This window comes from Moschus berezovskii, chromosome 25 (assembly GCF_049115385.1).
Source record: "Moschus berezovskii isolate FMDL1 chromosome 25, NW_MosBer_1.0, whole genome shotgun sequence".
Taxonomy (NCBI): domain Eukaryota; kingdom Metazoa; phylum Chordata; class Mammalia; order Artiodactyla; family Moschidae; genus Moschus; species Moschus berezovskii.
In genome coordinates this window covers 43426345-43440891 of record NC_142484.1, presented here as the reverse complement: position 1 = coordinate 43440891, position 14547 = coordinate 43426345, and the positions used below count along the sequence as shown (strand labels likewise).

The following is a 14547-nucleotide window of genomic DNA, read 5'->3' as shown; positions in this document are numbered from 1 at the left end:
TATGAAAAACAGAAAGTATTAGTCCCTCAGTCATGTCTGACTCTCTGCAACCCTATGGACTGTAGACCACCAGGCTCCTCTGTCCGTGGGATTCCCTAGGCAAGAACACCGGAGTAGCCATTCCTTTCTCCACGGGATCTTCCCAAGCCTGGGACTGAACCCAGGTCTCCTGCATTGCAGGCAGATTCTTTACCATCTCAACCACCAGGAAAGCCCAAGATACAATATAACTTTTAATTTTTATTGAAAAGAAAAAAAAAAAGATTTTTTTTTTACCTTATTTCCTCTGAAAATTTTCCCATATCTGGCAATCAGAATCTTCCCAGAGCAATTGATTTTCATGTCCCGGTCCAGTTTAAAGAAGTCTTCAGTTCGTGCATAGTTAACATACACTAGGTCACCCTGTTGAGAACATAGATGACTTAGTACAAGAAAGAGTTCATAAAAGAGGTTTCTCGGCATGAAGACTGTTTCGCGTTTTTGAAAGAAGAAAGAAGCAAGAGTATGTAAGAGGGTCAAAAAAGCCTCTGATAAGAGATTCAAGGGAGAAATGAATTTGAATTGAGAAGGTAATAGGCTGGGTAGAGACTTATAATGGAGAAGGAAATGGCAACCCACTCCAGTGTTCTTGCTAGAAAATCCCATGGATGGGAGAGCATGGTGGGCTTCCGTCTATGGGGTCACACAGAGTCGGACACGACTGAAGTGACTTAGCAGCAGCAGCAGCAAGCATAAAATTTTGCTTGAAATACATCTTTCAGTGCTATGGGATGTTAAAACATTTGGTCATGGATCTATGGATGAATAAATTATTTCCAGAATAAGTCGGGACTCAGTTCTATTCACATTTCTCATTTTTAGACATGTTTTGAGAAATTTTAGGATATGAATGAAAAAAATGTTGTTAAGGAATTTCCCCTGAATTATTTTAACTCTTTCCAAGTTACAACCCCTAACTCTCACACTGATTTGTTATCCAAGTTAAGTCTAATGGTATTAACTGGAAACTCAATTATACTCATCTTTAATTTTGTTCAACTGTAAACCATTTGACTTGAAGAATTTCTGTTACCTAGCTATTAGAATCTTTCACTAGCATCTCTTTGTTTGGAGGCCTAGAGATTTTTTTTTTTTTTTACAACTCAGAGATATGTTTCAGGATGGATGAGTGATGTCTCTCATTCATAAAATAAGAAATAAATAATTATAAATCAGGGAGGTGGGAACAGGGGACCAGCAGAGCCTTACCACAGGCTATTTCTCAATTCCATGAAGAGTCCACTGAGAAACAAATAATGCAACTGTTTTATTTTAAATGATCCTATATCTGCCTTTGGAAAGTCTTTACATACCCTAGTGCTTGAAGTCCCCTTCCTACACTCCTTCTAATATCCTATCCCTGTCTCACACTATTTCTAGTATACCATCACTTTATTTTGGCTATTGTTTTCCTCTTTGACTATGTCTCATAACATGTGCACAAGAAATTTATAACATATTGCAATAAGGTAGTCTCCAAGCTGACTCTCAGATTCCTTCCACAAATGTATTGAAGACATATCATTCTAGGAACTGCAGATACAGTGAATCCCTGTCTGTGAAGAAATTTATGTTCAGGTGGAAAGCAGAGACAATAAACCATAAAAGTAATAAGCAAATTGTATACAATATTAAAAGGTGATGAGTTCTGTAGAGAAAAAAATTTAAGTTTAAATATAGTAGGCAAACATGGACCTTATACTCAGTTGCGTGCAATTTCCAAAAAAAAAAAATGAAGAAAGCTTATTGAGAAAGTGACATTTGAATCTTTGCTTCAGGAAAAGGATTACTTTTAGCTATTATTTTTCTTCCCAAGATCGATGCAAGATTAATAAACTATTGATGATAGCATTGTATTTCTGCTTTATAATCATTAGCCTCCTTAGCAGCAGCAGCAGCAGCCTCTTTAGAGCACACGTTCATTACAACTGTGAATACACAGCCACTAACCAACTTGGTTCCAGTGAATTCTGTTTAGCATAAATGTTCTACTTGAAATGTATTCATATTTAATATCACCAACTTTGGGAAAACTGACTACTTCTTTAAATGCCTATAAATTGTAGCTATCTTTTAATCTGCACATCTCAAAAGACAAATTAGGATGGAGAAGAGATAGGAGAAGAAATTAGTTTGAAAATGACAGAAAACTTTGAAAATGAAAACAAGTGTGGCAGACAGGTCCTCTTGGCACTTCACAAATGCAAGCTGTCATTGCTAGTTAGAAAAAAATCTTTGTTTTCAGACAATGACCTTCTTATAAAATTTACACTGCACAATTGTTCTATAACTGGAAATAATTAACAATGTTGAACTGTTAGGATTTTCCATTTCTTTCAAGCTTCCATCTTCCTGCTCTTGTTAATAGAGACAGAATTGGGACATAAGACCAGTGGTTCTCAAAGCATGGTTCCTGAACCCAGAGTCAACACCATCTAGAACCTTACCAGAAAGAAACTCTCAGGCTTCACGCAAGTAGTGAAATTTAGGGGGTGTGAATCAGAATCTGTGTTTTATAAGCCCTCTAGATTATTGTGATACAAGCTAAGTTCGAGAACCACTGAATTAAACTATAATTACAGACATTGCTGTGATTCATGGGGTCGCAAACAGTTGGACACGACTGAGCGACTGAACTGAACTGAACAGACATTGTTGAATTCCTAATTTCAAATAACCTAAAGCAAAACTTCCCTGATAGCTCAGTTGGTAAAGAATCCGCCTGCAATGCAGAAGACCCCAGTTCAATTCCTGGTTTGGGAAGATCCTCTGGAGAAGGGATAGGCTGCTGCTGCTGCTGCTGCTAAGTCGCTTCAGTCGTGTCTGACTCTGTGCAACCCCATAGACGGCAGCCCACCAGGCTCCGCCGTCTCTGGGATTCTCCAGGCAAGAACACTGGAGTGGGCTGCCATTTCCTTCTCCTACCCACTCCCATATTCTTGAGCTTCCCTTGTGGCTCAGCTGGTAAAGAATCCGCCTGCAATGTGGGAGACCTGGGTTTGATCCCTGGGTTGGGAAGATCCCATGGAGAAGGGAAAGGCTATCCTCTCCAGTATTCTGGCCTGGAGAATTCCATGAACGTATAGTCCATGGGGTCGCAAAGAGTCGGACATAACTGAGTGACTTTCACTTTCAGAGGATTCAGATGTAGATCCACAGACTGTGAATGCTTAGTCACTTAGTTAAGACCAGGATCTTCTGTCCACAGGGATTTTTCAGGCAAGAATACCGCAGTGGGTAGCCTATCCCTTCTCCAGGGTAAGTTCTCACCCAGGAATCGAACCAGGGTCTCCTGCATTGCAGACAGATTCTTTACCAGCTGAGCTACCTGAGATCCATAGACGCTCACAGTGAAATATCCTAAGAACACATACAGACATACATAATTAAAAAACAAAATTAACATTCCACTGCCTGGGTTATGGGTAATCCAATGAAACACACCAGCCAGCAAATCAATTTAGTATTTAAACATAGACAAGTGCTTGGAGAATTCCTTGGAGAATTACATGCATCTTCCAGCCTCCCATTAATGTACCTTGGAGAATTACATGCATTTTCCAGCCTCCCATTAATGTAGAAGAGTTTAAATCTACTTGAAAGAAATGAGTTAATCATCTCTATAACATAATTTTCTTATGAGCAGAATAATTCTGTCATAACTGGACAGTTGCATTTCAAAGAATCAAACTGGACCACTTTCTCACACCATTTAAAAAAGATAAATTCAAAACGGATTAAAGAGTTAAATGTAAGACCTGAAACCATAAAACATCTAAAAGAAAACATAGGCAGGCCACTCTTTGACATCTGTCTTAGCAATATATTTTTTTTGGATAGGTTTCCTCAGGCAAGGGAAACAACAGCAAAAGTAAACAAATGGGACGACCTCAAACTAAAAAAGTTTTGCACAACAAAGGGAACTAACTTTCAATACAACTAAAGGGCTGCCTACTGAATGGGGAAATGTGTTTGCAAATGATACATCTGATAAGAGGCTGATATCCAAAATTTGCAAAGAATATAAACAAACAAATAATCCGATTGAAAAAATGGGCAGAAAACGTAGTCATTTTTCCAAAAAAGATATACAGATAGCCAACAGGCACATAAAAAGATGTTCAACATCATTAATCACCAGAGAAATGAAAACTAAAACCACAACAAGGGACTTACTTCCCAAGCAGTCCAGTGGGTAACATTGTGGTCCCACTGAAGGGGCACAGGTGTGCTCCCTGGTCAGGGAGGAACAAAGATCCCACATGTTGTGAGGCACCGCCAAAAAAGGAAAAAACACAGTGAGATACCACTTTATACCTATCAGAATGGCTACCACCAAAACGACAACAAATAACGTGATGGTGAGGATGCAGAGAAAAGGGAACACTGGCAAAGCTGGTGGGCTTCCCAGGAGGCTCCACGGTGAAGAATCTGCCTTCCAATGCAGGAAATGCGAGAAAAGATCACTGGGTCAGGAAGATCCCTTGGAGAAGGAAATGGCAACCCACTCCAATATTCTTGCCTGGAAAATCCCAAGGACAAAGAAGGTTGGCGGGTTACAGTTCATAGGGCTGCCAAGAGTCGGACACAACTGAGCACACACACCCTGGCACGGGCAGTTGCTATGGAAAACAGCATGGTGGTTCCCTCCAAAATTAAAAATAGAACTGCCATACAATGCAGGAATTCCACTCTTGGGGCATATCCAATCCTGGGGTATTTATCAGAAAACAAAAACACCAATTCAAAAAGACACATGCAACCCTATGTTCACTGCATCATCATTTACAACAGTCGAGAAATGGAAGCAACTTAAACTCCCATCAGAGAAGACAGATAAAGAAGATGTGGTAAATATAATATGATCTACAATGCAGTATTACTCAGCCATAAGAAGAATGAAATCTTGTCATTTGCATCAACACGGATGGACCTAGAGGGTATTCGACTGAGTGAAATAAGTCAGAGTAAGAAAGACAAATGCCTGATGACTTATATGTGGAATCTAAAAAACACATGAATAAACAAAGCAAAACAATAACAGTCATAGATGCAGAGGACAAGCCGGTAGTTGCCAAAGGGGAGGGAGAGGAAGGACGAGAGAATACATGAGGAAGATTGAGAAGTATAAACTTCCAGTTACACAATAAAGAAACAGGTATGAATTGTACCATCTGGAGAATATAATCAGTAACTATTAATACATCATATTTTTGTGTAGTGATAAATGGTAACTAGACTCACTGTGGTGGTCATTTTGAAGTACACAAAAATAATGCATCATGTTGCATAACTGAAACGAACAGAGTGTTATGGGTCAACTGTACTTCAAAAACAAATGCACAAAGATCAGACTGTGGTAACCAGAGACGGAGGGTGAGGGGTAGGGGGAACTGGAGAAAGGCAGTCCAAGGGTATAAACTTCCAGATAAAAAATAAATACTAGATTTGAAATGTACCTGATAAATAAAATTAATTCTGCTGTATCTTATATATGAAAGTTGTCAAGATAGTAAATCCTAAGAGTCTTAATCACAAGAAAAAAAATTTTTTCTATTTTATATCTTTATCACAAATTTATTGTCATAATTTTGTCATGATGTATGTAAAGTCTAATCATTATGCTGTATATCTTAAGCTCATACACTTGTTCTTGTTTAGTTGCTGAGTCGTGTATGAATCTTTTGTCACCCCATGGACTGTATCCTGCCAGGCTCCTCTGTCCATGGAATTCTCCAGGCAAGAATACTGGAGTGGGTTGTGACTTCCTTCTCCAGGGTATCTTCCTGACACAGGGATCAAGCCCATGTCTTCTGCATTGCAGGCAAATTCTTCACTACTGAGCCACAGGGGAAGCCCCAAACTTATAGTCTTATTGAGATACCAATTATACCTCAGTAAAACTAGAGAACAAATGAAGAAACAAAAAGAAACAAAAAACAATGTACAAAAACTAATTGGGGAATTTTAATTGATCATAGAGTAAACCCACAAACTAATAAGCATTTATCTTATAAAACTCTGTCTTCCCAGCCAGAAACATGATCTTCTTTATACATAATATTTTCACTGCTCAAAAAATTTCACTGTTTTTCAACCAGTTCACACTCATTTAATAATTTTTACAATTCATTTTATATTTGATGGCTATTTTAAACTACATATTTGTTATATTTTCTGCTATTACATATTTAATTGGTAATATCAAGGCTATTTTTAAATAAAGAGCTATTGGTATTTTGGAGATATTCTGACTGTATCACTGTAAATGAAGAATGAGGAAATTAAGAAAGACCCAAAGTGTGAAAATATAAAGAGAGTACTGGACAATGTCACAATAAAAGAATTCTTTGCGGTAAAAAGCATTATAGACAACATGAACAAATATGAATAAAATTAGAAGCTGTTTGCAGTATTTAAACCAATATGGGATGAATAACTAAAATATTTAAGAAACCACTGAAGTTAGCAAGAAAATGGCCAGAAATTCAACAGGAAAAGATGGCTGGCAATCATTTCACAGCATAAAAACAAAACAAAACAGAATAGCTAACAAATAAGTATGCTTAGATATGTATGATCTCATTTTTAATCAAAAATGTGAATCAAAATAAATTAAAACAACAATAACACAATTCAGTTCAGTTAAGTTGCTCAGGCGTGCCCAACATTTTGCGACCCAGTGGACTGCAGCACACGAGGCTTCCCTTTCCATCACCAACTCCTGGAGTTTGCTCAAACTCATGTCCACCGAGTCGGTGATGCCATCCAACTATCTCATCCTCTGTTGTCCCCTTCTCCTCCTGCCCTCAATCTTTCCAAGAATCAGGGTCTTTTCCAATGAGTCAGCTCTTCCCATGAGGTGGCCAAAGTATTGGAGTTTTAGCTTCAGCATCTTAGGATTAACTGTTTTGATCTCCTTTTTGTCCAAGGAACTCTCAAGAGTCTTCTCCAACATCACAGTTTAAAAGCATCAATTCTTTGGTGCTCAGCTTTCTTTATGGTCCAACTCTCACATCCATACATGACTACTAGAAAAACCATAGCTTTGACTATATGGACCTCTGTGGGCAAAGTGACATCTCTGCTTTTTAACATGCTGTCTAGGTTTGTCTTAGCTTTTCTTCCAAGGAGCAAGCATCTTTTAATTTCATAGCTACAGTCACCATGTGCAGTGATTTTGGAGCCCAAGAAAATAAAGTCTGTCACCGTTTCCATTGTTTCCCCCATCTATTTGCCATGAGTGACTGGACCAAATACCATGATCTTCGTTTTTTGAAAGTTGAGTTTGAAGCCAGCTTTTTCACTCTCCTCTTTTACCTTCAAGAAGAGGCTCTGTAGTTCCTCTTCACTTTCTACCATAAGGGTGGTAAGTAAAGTAAAGTTGCTCAGTCGTGTCCGACTCTTTGCGACCCCATGGACTGTAGCCTACAAGGCTGCTCTGTCCATGGAATTTTCCAGGCAAGAGTACTGGAGTGGGTTGCCATTTCCTTCTCCAGGGGATCTTCCCGACCCAGGGATCGAACCCAGATCTCCCACATTGCTGGCAGATGCTTTACCATCTGAGCCACCGGGGAAGGTGGTGTCATCTTCATATTTGAAGTTATTGATGTTTCTCCCAGCCATCTTGATTCCAGCTTGTGCTTAATCCAGCCCCGCATTTCGCATGATGTACTCTGCAGAGAAGCTAAATAAGCAGGGTGACAATATAGAGCCTTGACATACTCCTTTCCCGATTTGGAACCAGTCCGCTGTTCCATGTCTGGTTCTAAGCGTGGCTTCTTTACCTGCATACAGATTGCTCAGGAGGCAGGTAAGGTGGTCTGGTATTTCCATGTCTTTCAGAATTTACCACAGTGTTTTGTGATCCACACAGTCAAAGGCTTTGGTGAAGTCAATGCACAGCTTTGGCTGTAGTCAGAAATAGATGTTTTTCTGGAACTCTCTTGCTTTTTCTATGATCCAACAGATGTTGGCAACTTGATTTCTGGTTCCTCTGCCTTTTCTAAACCCATTTTCAACATCTGGAAGTTCTCAGTTCATGTACTGTTGATGCCTGGCTTGGAGAATTTTGAGCATTACTTTGCTAGTGTGTGAGATGAGTACAATTGTGTAGTAGTTTGAACATTCTTTGGCATTGCCTTTCTTTGTGACTGGAGTGAAAACTGACCTTTTCCAGTCCTGTGGCCACTGCTGAGTTTTCTAAATCTGCTGGCATTTGAGTGCAGCACTTTAACAGCATGATCTTTTAGGATTTGAAATAGCTCAACTGGAATTCCATCACCTCCACTAGCTTTGTTCATAGAATCACATAAAACTAACCAAACTAACCACATGGGTAACAGCCTTGTCTAATTTAATGAAACTATGAGCCGTGCCATGTAGGGCCACCCAAGATGAATGGGTCATGGTGGAGAATTCTGACAAAACGTGGGCCACTGGAGAAGGAAATAGCAAACCACTTCAGCATTCTTGCCTTGAGAAGCCCAAACTAACAAAACAACACAATTAAATAGGCAAAATTTAGAAAGTTATATAACCGCAATTGTTGATGAAAATGGGAGGAAAAAGGAACACCCGTATATAGTGTTGCAGGGAGCAATAAACTGCCACAGTCTGAACACTGTAAAATGCCGTGTTCCTTACAAACCACAATCCCACTACTGGCTGGCTGTGCACAGAGAAAACCTTGCAAGCCTACACAGGGACATGTATGAGCACACGCACTCCAACACTGTGGTAATTTAGATTCAGAGGCAAGCCACCTGTCTGCCACTAAGAGAATGGAGAAGCTACACGTGATGTGCACATAACATGGGGTACTATACAACAGCAGAAAGTAATGAACCACTCTGACATAAAATAGATTTTTTAAAAATAGCTAACTGAAAATAGTCATGGACCAAGACCTAAGGGATAATATTATTTGCATATATTCAAAATATACCAATCACTAATAAGCCCATGTTTTTATAAGAATACAAACATTCCTAAAGATATAAATACACTACAGATGGTGGCAGGGTGTAGGGGATGTGGAGAAAAGGAATCAGATTGAAAATAAGGATAAGAGATGAAAGGAAAGAAATTAAATTAGGAATCTTACATGGACCCATGACAGTAATGTGCCTTACCCCGAAGATAAAGTCTATGTAATCTCTAGATACCTGAGATCTAAAATATATTATCTCTTCATTCCCAGTTTTTATATCTTTTATTTCTATGTCATGTCAATTATGAAGTAACTAAAATGACTGTAAGCAACCTATTTATGTGCACATTTGGGGGAGAAGTCTTCTAATATTGTGCCATTAACTATAATGTTAACTATTCATTTGATGCAAATTTCATACAACCGGTAGAAAATAATCTAAACCTGTGAGAGTTTTTAAATATAAGTTAATCAAATGCATTAGAAAATAATAAAAAATAGTATTTTTTTAACTTTACATATTAAAAAATATAACATTGCCTAATATTAAATCATAGGTTTAATATTAATTAAAAACACAGGTTTAATGCCTATGTTTTTACAATAAACATTAACTGACTGGTGAAGTGTTTTAGTCGCTCAGTTGTGTCTGACTCTGCAACCCCTTTGTAGCCTGGCAGGCTCCTCTGTCCATGGGATTCTCCAGGCAAGAACGTTAGCTGCTGCTGCTGTTGCTGCTGCTGCGTCACTTCAGTCGTGTCCGACTCTGTGTGACCCCATAGATGGCAGCCCACCAGGCTTCCCCGTCCCTGGGACTCTCCAGGTAAGAACACTGGAGTGGGCTGCTATTTCCCTGGAGCTTTAAATATCAATTCAGTTCTAAATGTAAATTTTTCACTATGGATGTTTCCGATGATAATCAAGTGTTTATCTCTCTATTGAGTGATACTTCTTCAATATTCCAACTTCTTGGTATATCCTAGGTACCTCAAACTCTATATGTCCAAAACTGAATCTACCTGATGTCAAATACTATAGCAGGAAAGGTAACTTTTTAAAAGACATTAATAAATTATATTCAACTCTTTAAAGTTTAGCTTTCTTATAAAAAACAAAGTACTATCCAAGAATCTGGGGATTTACTGTGAAAACTCAGATAATAAATATGCACACTGCCTTATTAAGTAAACTATACAAATTTTCTAAAAAGGATATCTGTACTCTTCATTTGAAAATGGCAACAATTTCAAATTCTCATTCAAGTTCTTTATAAAATTAATCCAAGGCTTACAATGATAGCAAAATATGTAGTATTTTCATATAGTGGAAATTAATCGGCAATAAAAAAAGGAACAATCTATGGATCAGTGCAAAACATGTGAATTTTCACAGGTCCTATACTTACAAATGCTATCAATTCCATTTATATGAATTTCTAGTATAGGCAAAACTAATCAAAGGTGACCAAAAAAAATAAAATCAGGAGAATGACTGCCTTGGGAGTGTGTAGGGCTGACTGAGAAGGGACTTAGAAGTACACTCTGAAGTGACAGTAATATTCTACGTGTAGATGGTGCTTTATTTACACAGGTGTACGCATTTGTCAAATAAATGTATACTTTGGATTTCCCCATCTCAATGTGGTAAATTTTATCCTAAAAAACACTATGAACACAAAATGTATATTCTTTCTTATTACTAAGAAATTCTATTTCTTAAATGTAGAAAAAGATAAATTTGGATTACATTTAAAACCTCCTCAATGCCCCTTTAATTACTGCCTGCATGTACAAGAAAGTTCTATTTGTTATTTTTATCACATGCATTTTTACCTCTGGCATTCCTTGTGGAGAAAAAGCACTAAACGGTGGCACAACGTCTGAGACATTTTCATATCCTGGAGGAGGCGGTTCAAATAATGATGTGTTGAAAATCTAGAGAAGCAAAACATAATAATCAGAAGCAAATCAGGCAAAGTTAATTACTACAATCGAGCAAAGAAATGTGTATCATCTCTTTTGCCAGGAGAGGGTTAATCAAGACTTTCGTATTTTAAAGATGCAGGTCAAAGAGCCAGCCCTGTGCTAGAAGCTGTGAGGAGTTCATGAGGTGAATAAACTACAGACCCTTAGAGGGCCTACAAGCACCAGCTTTTGATTTAGAAGGAAAACTTCACCTTCCAAATAAAAAAATAACATCAAGTAGTGTTATTAGTTGGAGAAGGCAATGGCAACCCACTCCAGTACTCTTGCCTAGAAAATCCCATGGACGGAGGAGCCTGGTGGGCTGCAGTCCACGGAGTCGCGAAGAGTCGGACACGACTGAACGACTTCACTTTCACTTTTCACTTTCATGCATTGGGGAAGGAAATGGCAACCCACTCCAGTGTTCTTGCCTGGAGAATCCCAGGGACGGGGGAGCCTGGTGGGCTGCTGTCTATGGGGTCACACAGAGTCGGACACGACTGAAGCGACTTAGCAGCAGCAGTGTTATTAGTCACTTATAAAAATGCTAATTACTTATAAACAAATTAAAGGTTAAATTCAATTCTAACCAAACATAATATAATTTTTCAAGTGTATCACTGACGCTGTTAAGTGGGAATCAACATTGTTTTACTTTCCAAGCTACTAAAAGAAATATAATTAAACACATGTACACCCAGGGCGGATTCATGTCAATGTATGGCAAAACCAATACAATATTGTAAAGTAAAAATAAATAAAAAATAAAAAGTGAAAAAAAAAGAAATATGATTAATAAAATAACTATTACCCCACCCCCAAAAAGAAGAAAAAAAAAAAAAAGAGAAAAAGGAACATTAGGGAGGAAAAGTAAAAGGAAAAATCATATAAGTATTATTACTGTAAGTCAGTAATAACAAATTTTGTTTAATTTTTTTAAAAAGCTTAGTATGTCAGACTAGATAAACTCAACTGTGTACCATTTTACAAGAAGTGACTTAAAGATATGATCACAGTAAGTCTGAAAGTAACAATGTAGGAAAAGAAACACTAAGCAAATACTGCTTATGTCTAATGGAAGAGCACCAAACTACAGGACATAGAAATTGACAGAATTCAAAACAGAAATAAAAATAATCCACCATTATGGTGATAAAAATCTAATATTCCTTTCCCAGTAATTAATAATAATAGACAAAATGAGAGCACATCAAGGATAAAGGATATTTTAGCCAAACAACAAATTTTAACTAATGAACAAATATAAAATTATTAAACTCAACAACTGAAAATATTTTTTTCAAATAACAAGAGAACATTTATAAAAATCGATGACATAACAGACTGTAAAGGAATGATTGCAAAGGATTAGTGTCATACAAATCGCAATTATTTGATCACAATGTAGTTAGAAAATCAGATCCTGTGAGATCTAGCTGAAGTAGTTCTTAGAAGGAAATGTATGGTTTTAAATACTCAGAAAAGAAGAAAGGTCCAACATCAATAAATTAAGTATTCAATTGAAAATTTACAAAGAACAGCAAAATAGAGACTAGGAAGATAAAAGGGGAACTTAAGGAAAAAATGTAATACAAATAATTAATATTAGGAGTAGAAAAACAGGCATATATATAGATCTTGCAAAAAAGATAGTAAGAAAATGCTAGGAAGAACTATGCCAATAATCGAAAACTTAGATGAAATGGAAAAATGCATGCATTTAAAAAAAATTAAAACTGACATAACTGCATTTTAAACAAATCTAAATAGTCCCACAACAAAAAAGAAATTGAATCAGTAGCTTAAAATCTTTCATAAAACAAAGTATCAAAACCAAGTGGTTTTCCTTTGATTGGAAATACTAAAAATTTTTTTTAAATATAACACAACCTATTTCAGGGATTAAAAATTCATAAGGCAAGTATAATCTAGAAATTATAACTGAATATGCAAATTGCAGAAATACAGGCCAAACATGTTATCAATATAATAAATGTATACAGATATGAGTTGAAAATTCTACTACAGACTAATATTATACATTTAAAAAATGTAAATTAATCTAATACTATATCATTTATTATAATTATCCTTATGAAAAAGAAAACTTATATGTTCATCTCAAAAGTTACCCAGAAAAAGAAAAAAGTTCTGATAAAATTCAATATAAATTCATGACAAAAAAGTCTTAGTGAACTTGAAAAGTGAATTAGTGCATGCTGTGTTAAGTCGATTCAGTGTCTCCAATCTCTGTGATCCCACGGACAGAAGAGCATACTGGAGTGGGTTCCCATGCCCTCCTTCAGGGGATCTTCCCAACCCAGGGATCAAACCCACGTCTCATGTCTCCTGCATTGGAAAGTGGGTTCTTTACCACTAGAGCCACCTGGAAAGCCCTGAATTAAGGTAACCTGACATAAATGTCAAAATCAAGGTGAAACATTACAGACATTCAAGTCAAGGACACCTGCTGTCTTCACTTCCTTTCAATATTAAACTATAGGTCCTGGCCAGTGCAGTAATTTGCAGGTGCTGGGAGATGGAGAGTGAATCTGAGCTGACACTATACTAAAGCACCAGTTACCTACTTCAGATGCTGACAGAATCTAAAATGAAACCAAATCAACTACTACTCTTCAAAAACTCCCACATCTTCCATTTTTCCTGTAATTTTTCTCTGGTCCACATGGAGAACAAACTGAACTGAATCACTGGGGAAAATTCTAAGAAAAACTATACTAAAGTGCAATAAAAATACATCTTGAGACAAAGTCATCACATCAGCAAGTCTTTCAGCCAAGGGAGAATTCAAGCTGGTCTCACTTGATTTGCCTTTATGGTAACCTTCAATTTTACAGCATCACTGAGCAGGTGGACTTCACATCAAGTTTATGAGTTATTCCAACAACTGGGAAAAGTTCCTTACAGTCAAGGAAATGACTCTTTTGGGTGACTTCATCAAAGACAGACAATACACCAGTGAGCAATGTTCACTATGCAACATTCACTAACATAGCCTCAAACTATGTATTCTGAGTATAACTAAAATAATTTTGGTTTACAAATTTCTATTTATTTCTATTTAACTTTTGCAACATAAAAAGGCAATATGCATATATGGCAATATATATATAGTTTAATCTATATGGCACATTGTCCCTATATAAATAAAGAGAAAATAATGTATAATATGTGTTGAAAACATTTCTGGTAGAATATAAAATATTAATCATATTTGTTGTCTGTGGGAAGGGGAACATGTCTATGTCGTGCGGGACAGTAAAGTTCGCAGTTCGCCTAGCTTGGCTATGAACCGTCAGTCACATTAATTGATCTGGGAAATGGGGCCCAGTAAGAGGGCATCTGTAGTTGGGGCAGAGGGGTAAGAATAGAGCTGAACTGTCACAGGGTCAAAAGAAAATGCCTGAATCTGAAACACAAGCAATACAAGCACATCATTTAAAGAAACAGAGCCAAATATCAAAAGAATCAACTCAGGGCTGAACAGTGATTCCCTCAGGGAAGAGGGAAATAGGGAAGAAGCAAGGCCCTTTGAAGAACTGTGTGAATATTCATGTGCAGGTATAACTTGAATAAAAACAAAATTGAATT

General features: G+C 37.1%; 1 protein-coding gene across 1 annotated transcript in view; it reads right to left on the bottom strand.

Annotated features, from left to right (window-relative positions):
• The window catches only part of FOLH1 (folate hydrolase 1), a 71193-nt gene that overhangs the window by 45663 nt on the left and 10983 nt on the right, over nucleotides 1-14547 (bottom strand). Inside the window, exons 4-5 of the mRNA XM_055416180.2 lie at nucleotides 10804-10905; nucleotides 277-402 (exon numbers count right to left, since the gene is read on the bottom strand). Coding sequence (XP_055272155.2) covers nucleotides 277-402; nucleotides 10804-10905 — 228 coding nt within the window. The remainder of the gene's footprint in view (nucleotides 1-276; nucleotides 403-10803; nucleotides 10906-14547) is intronic.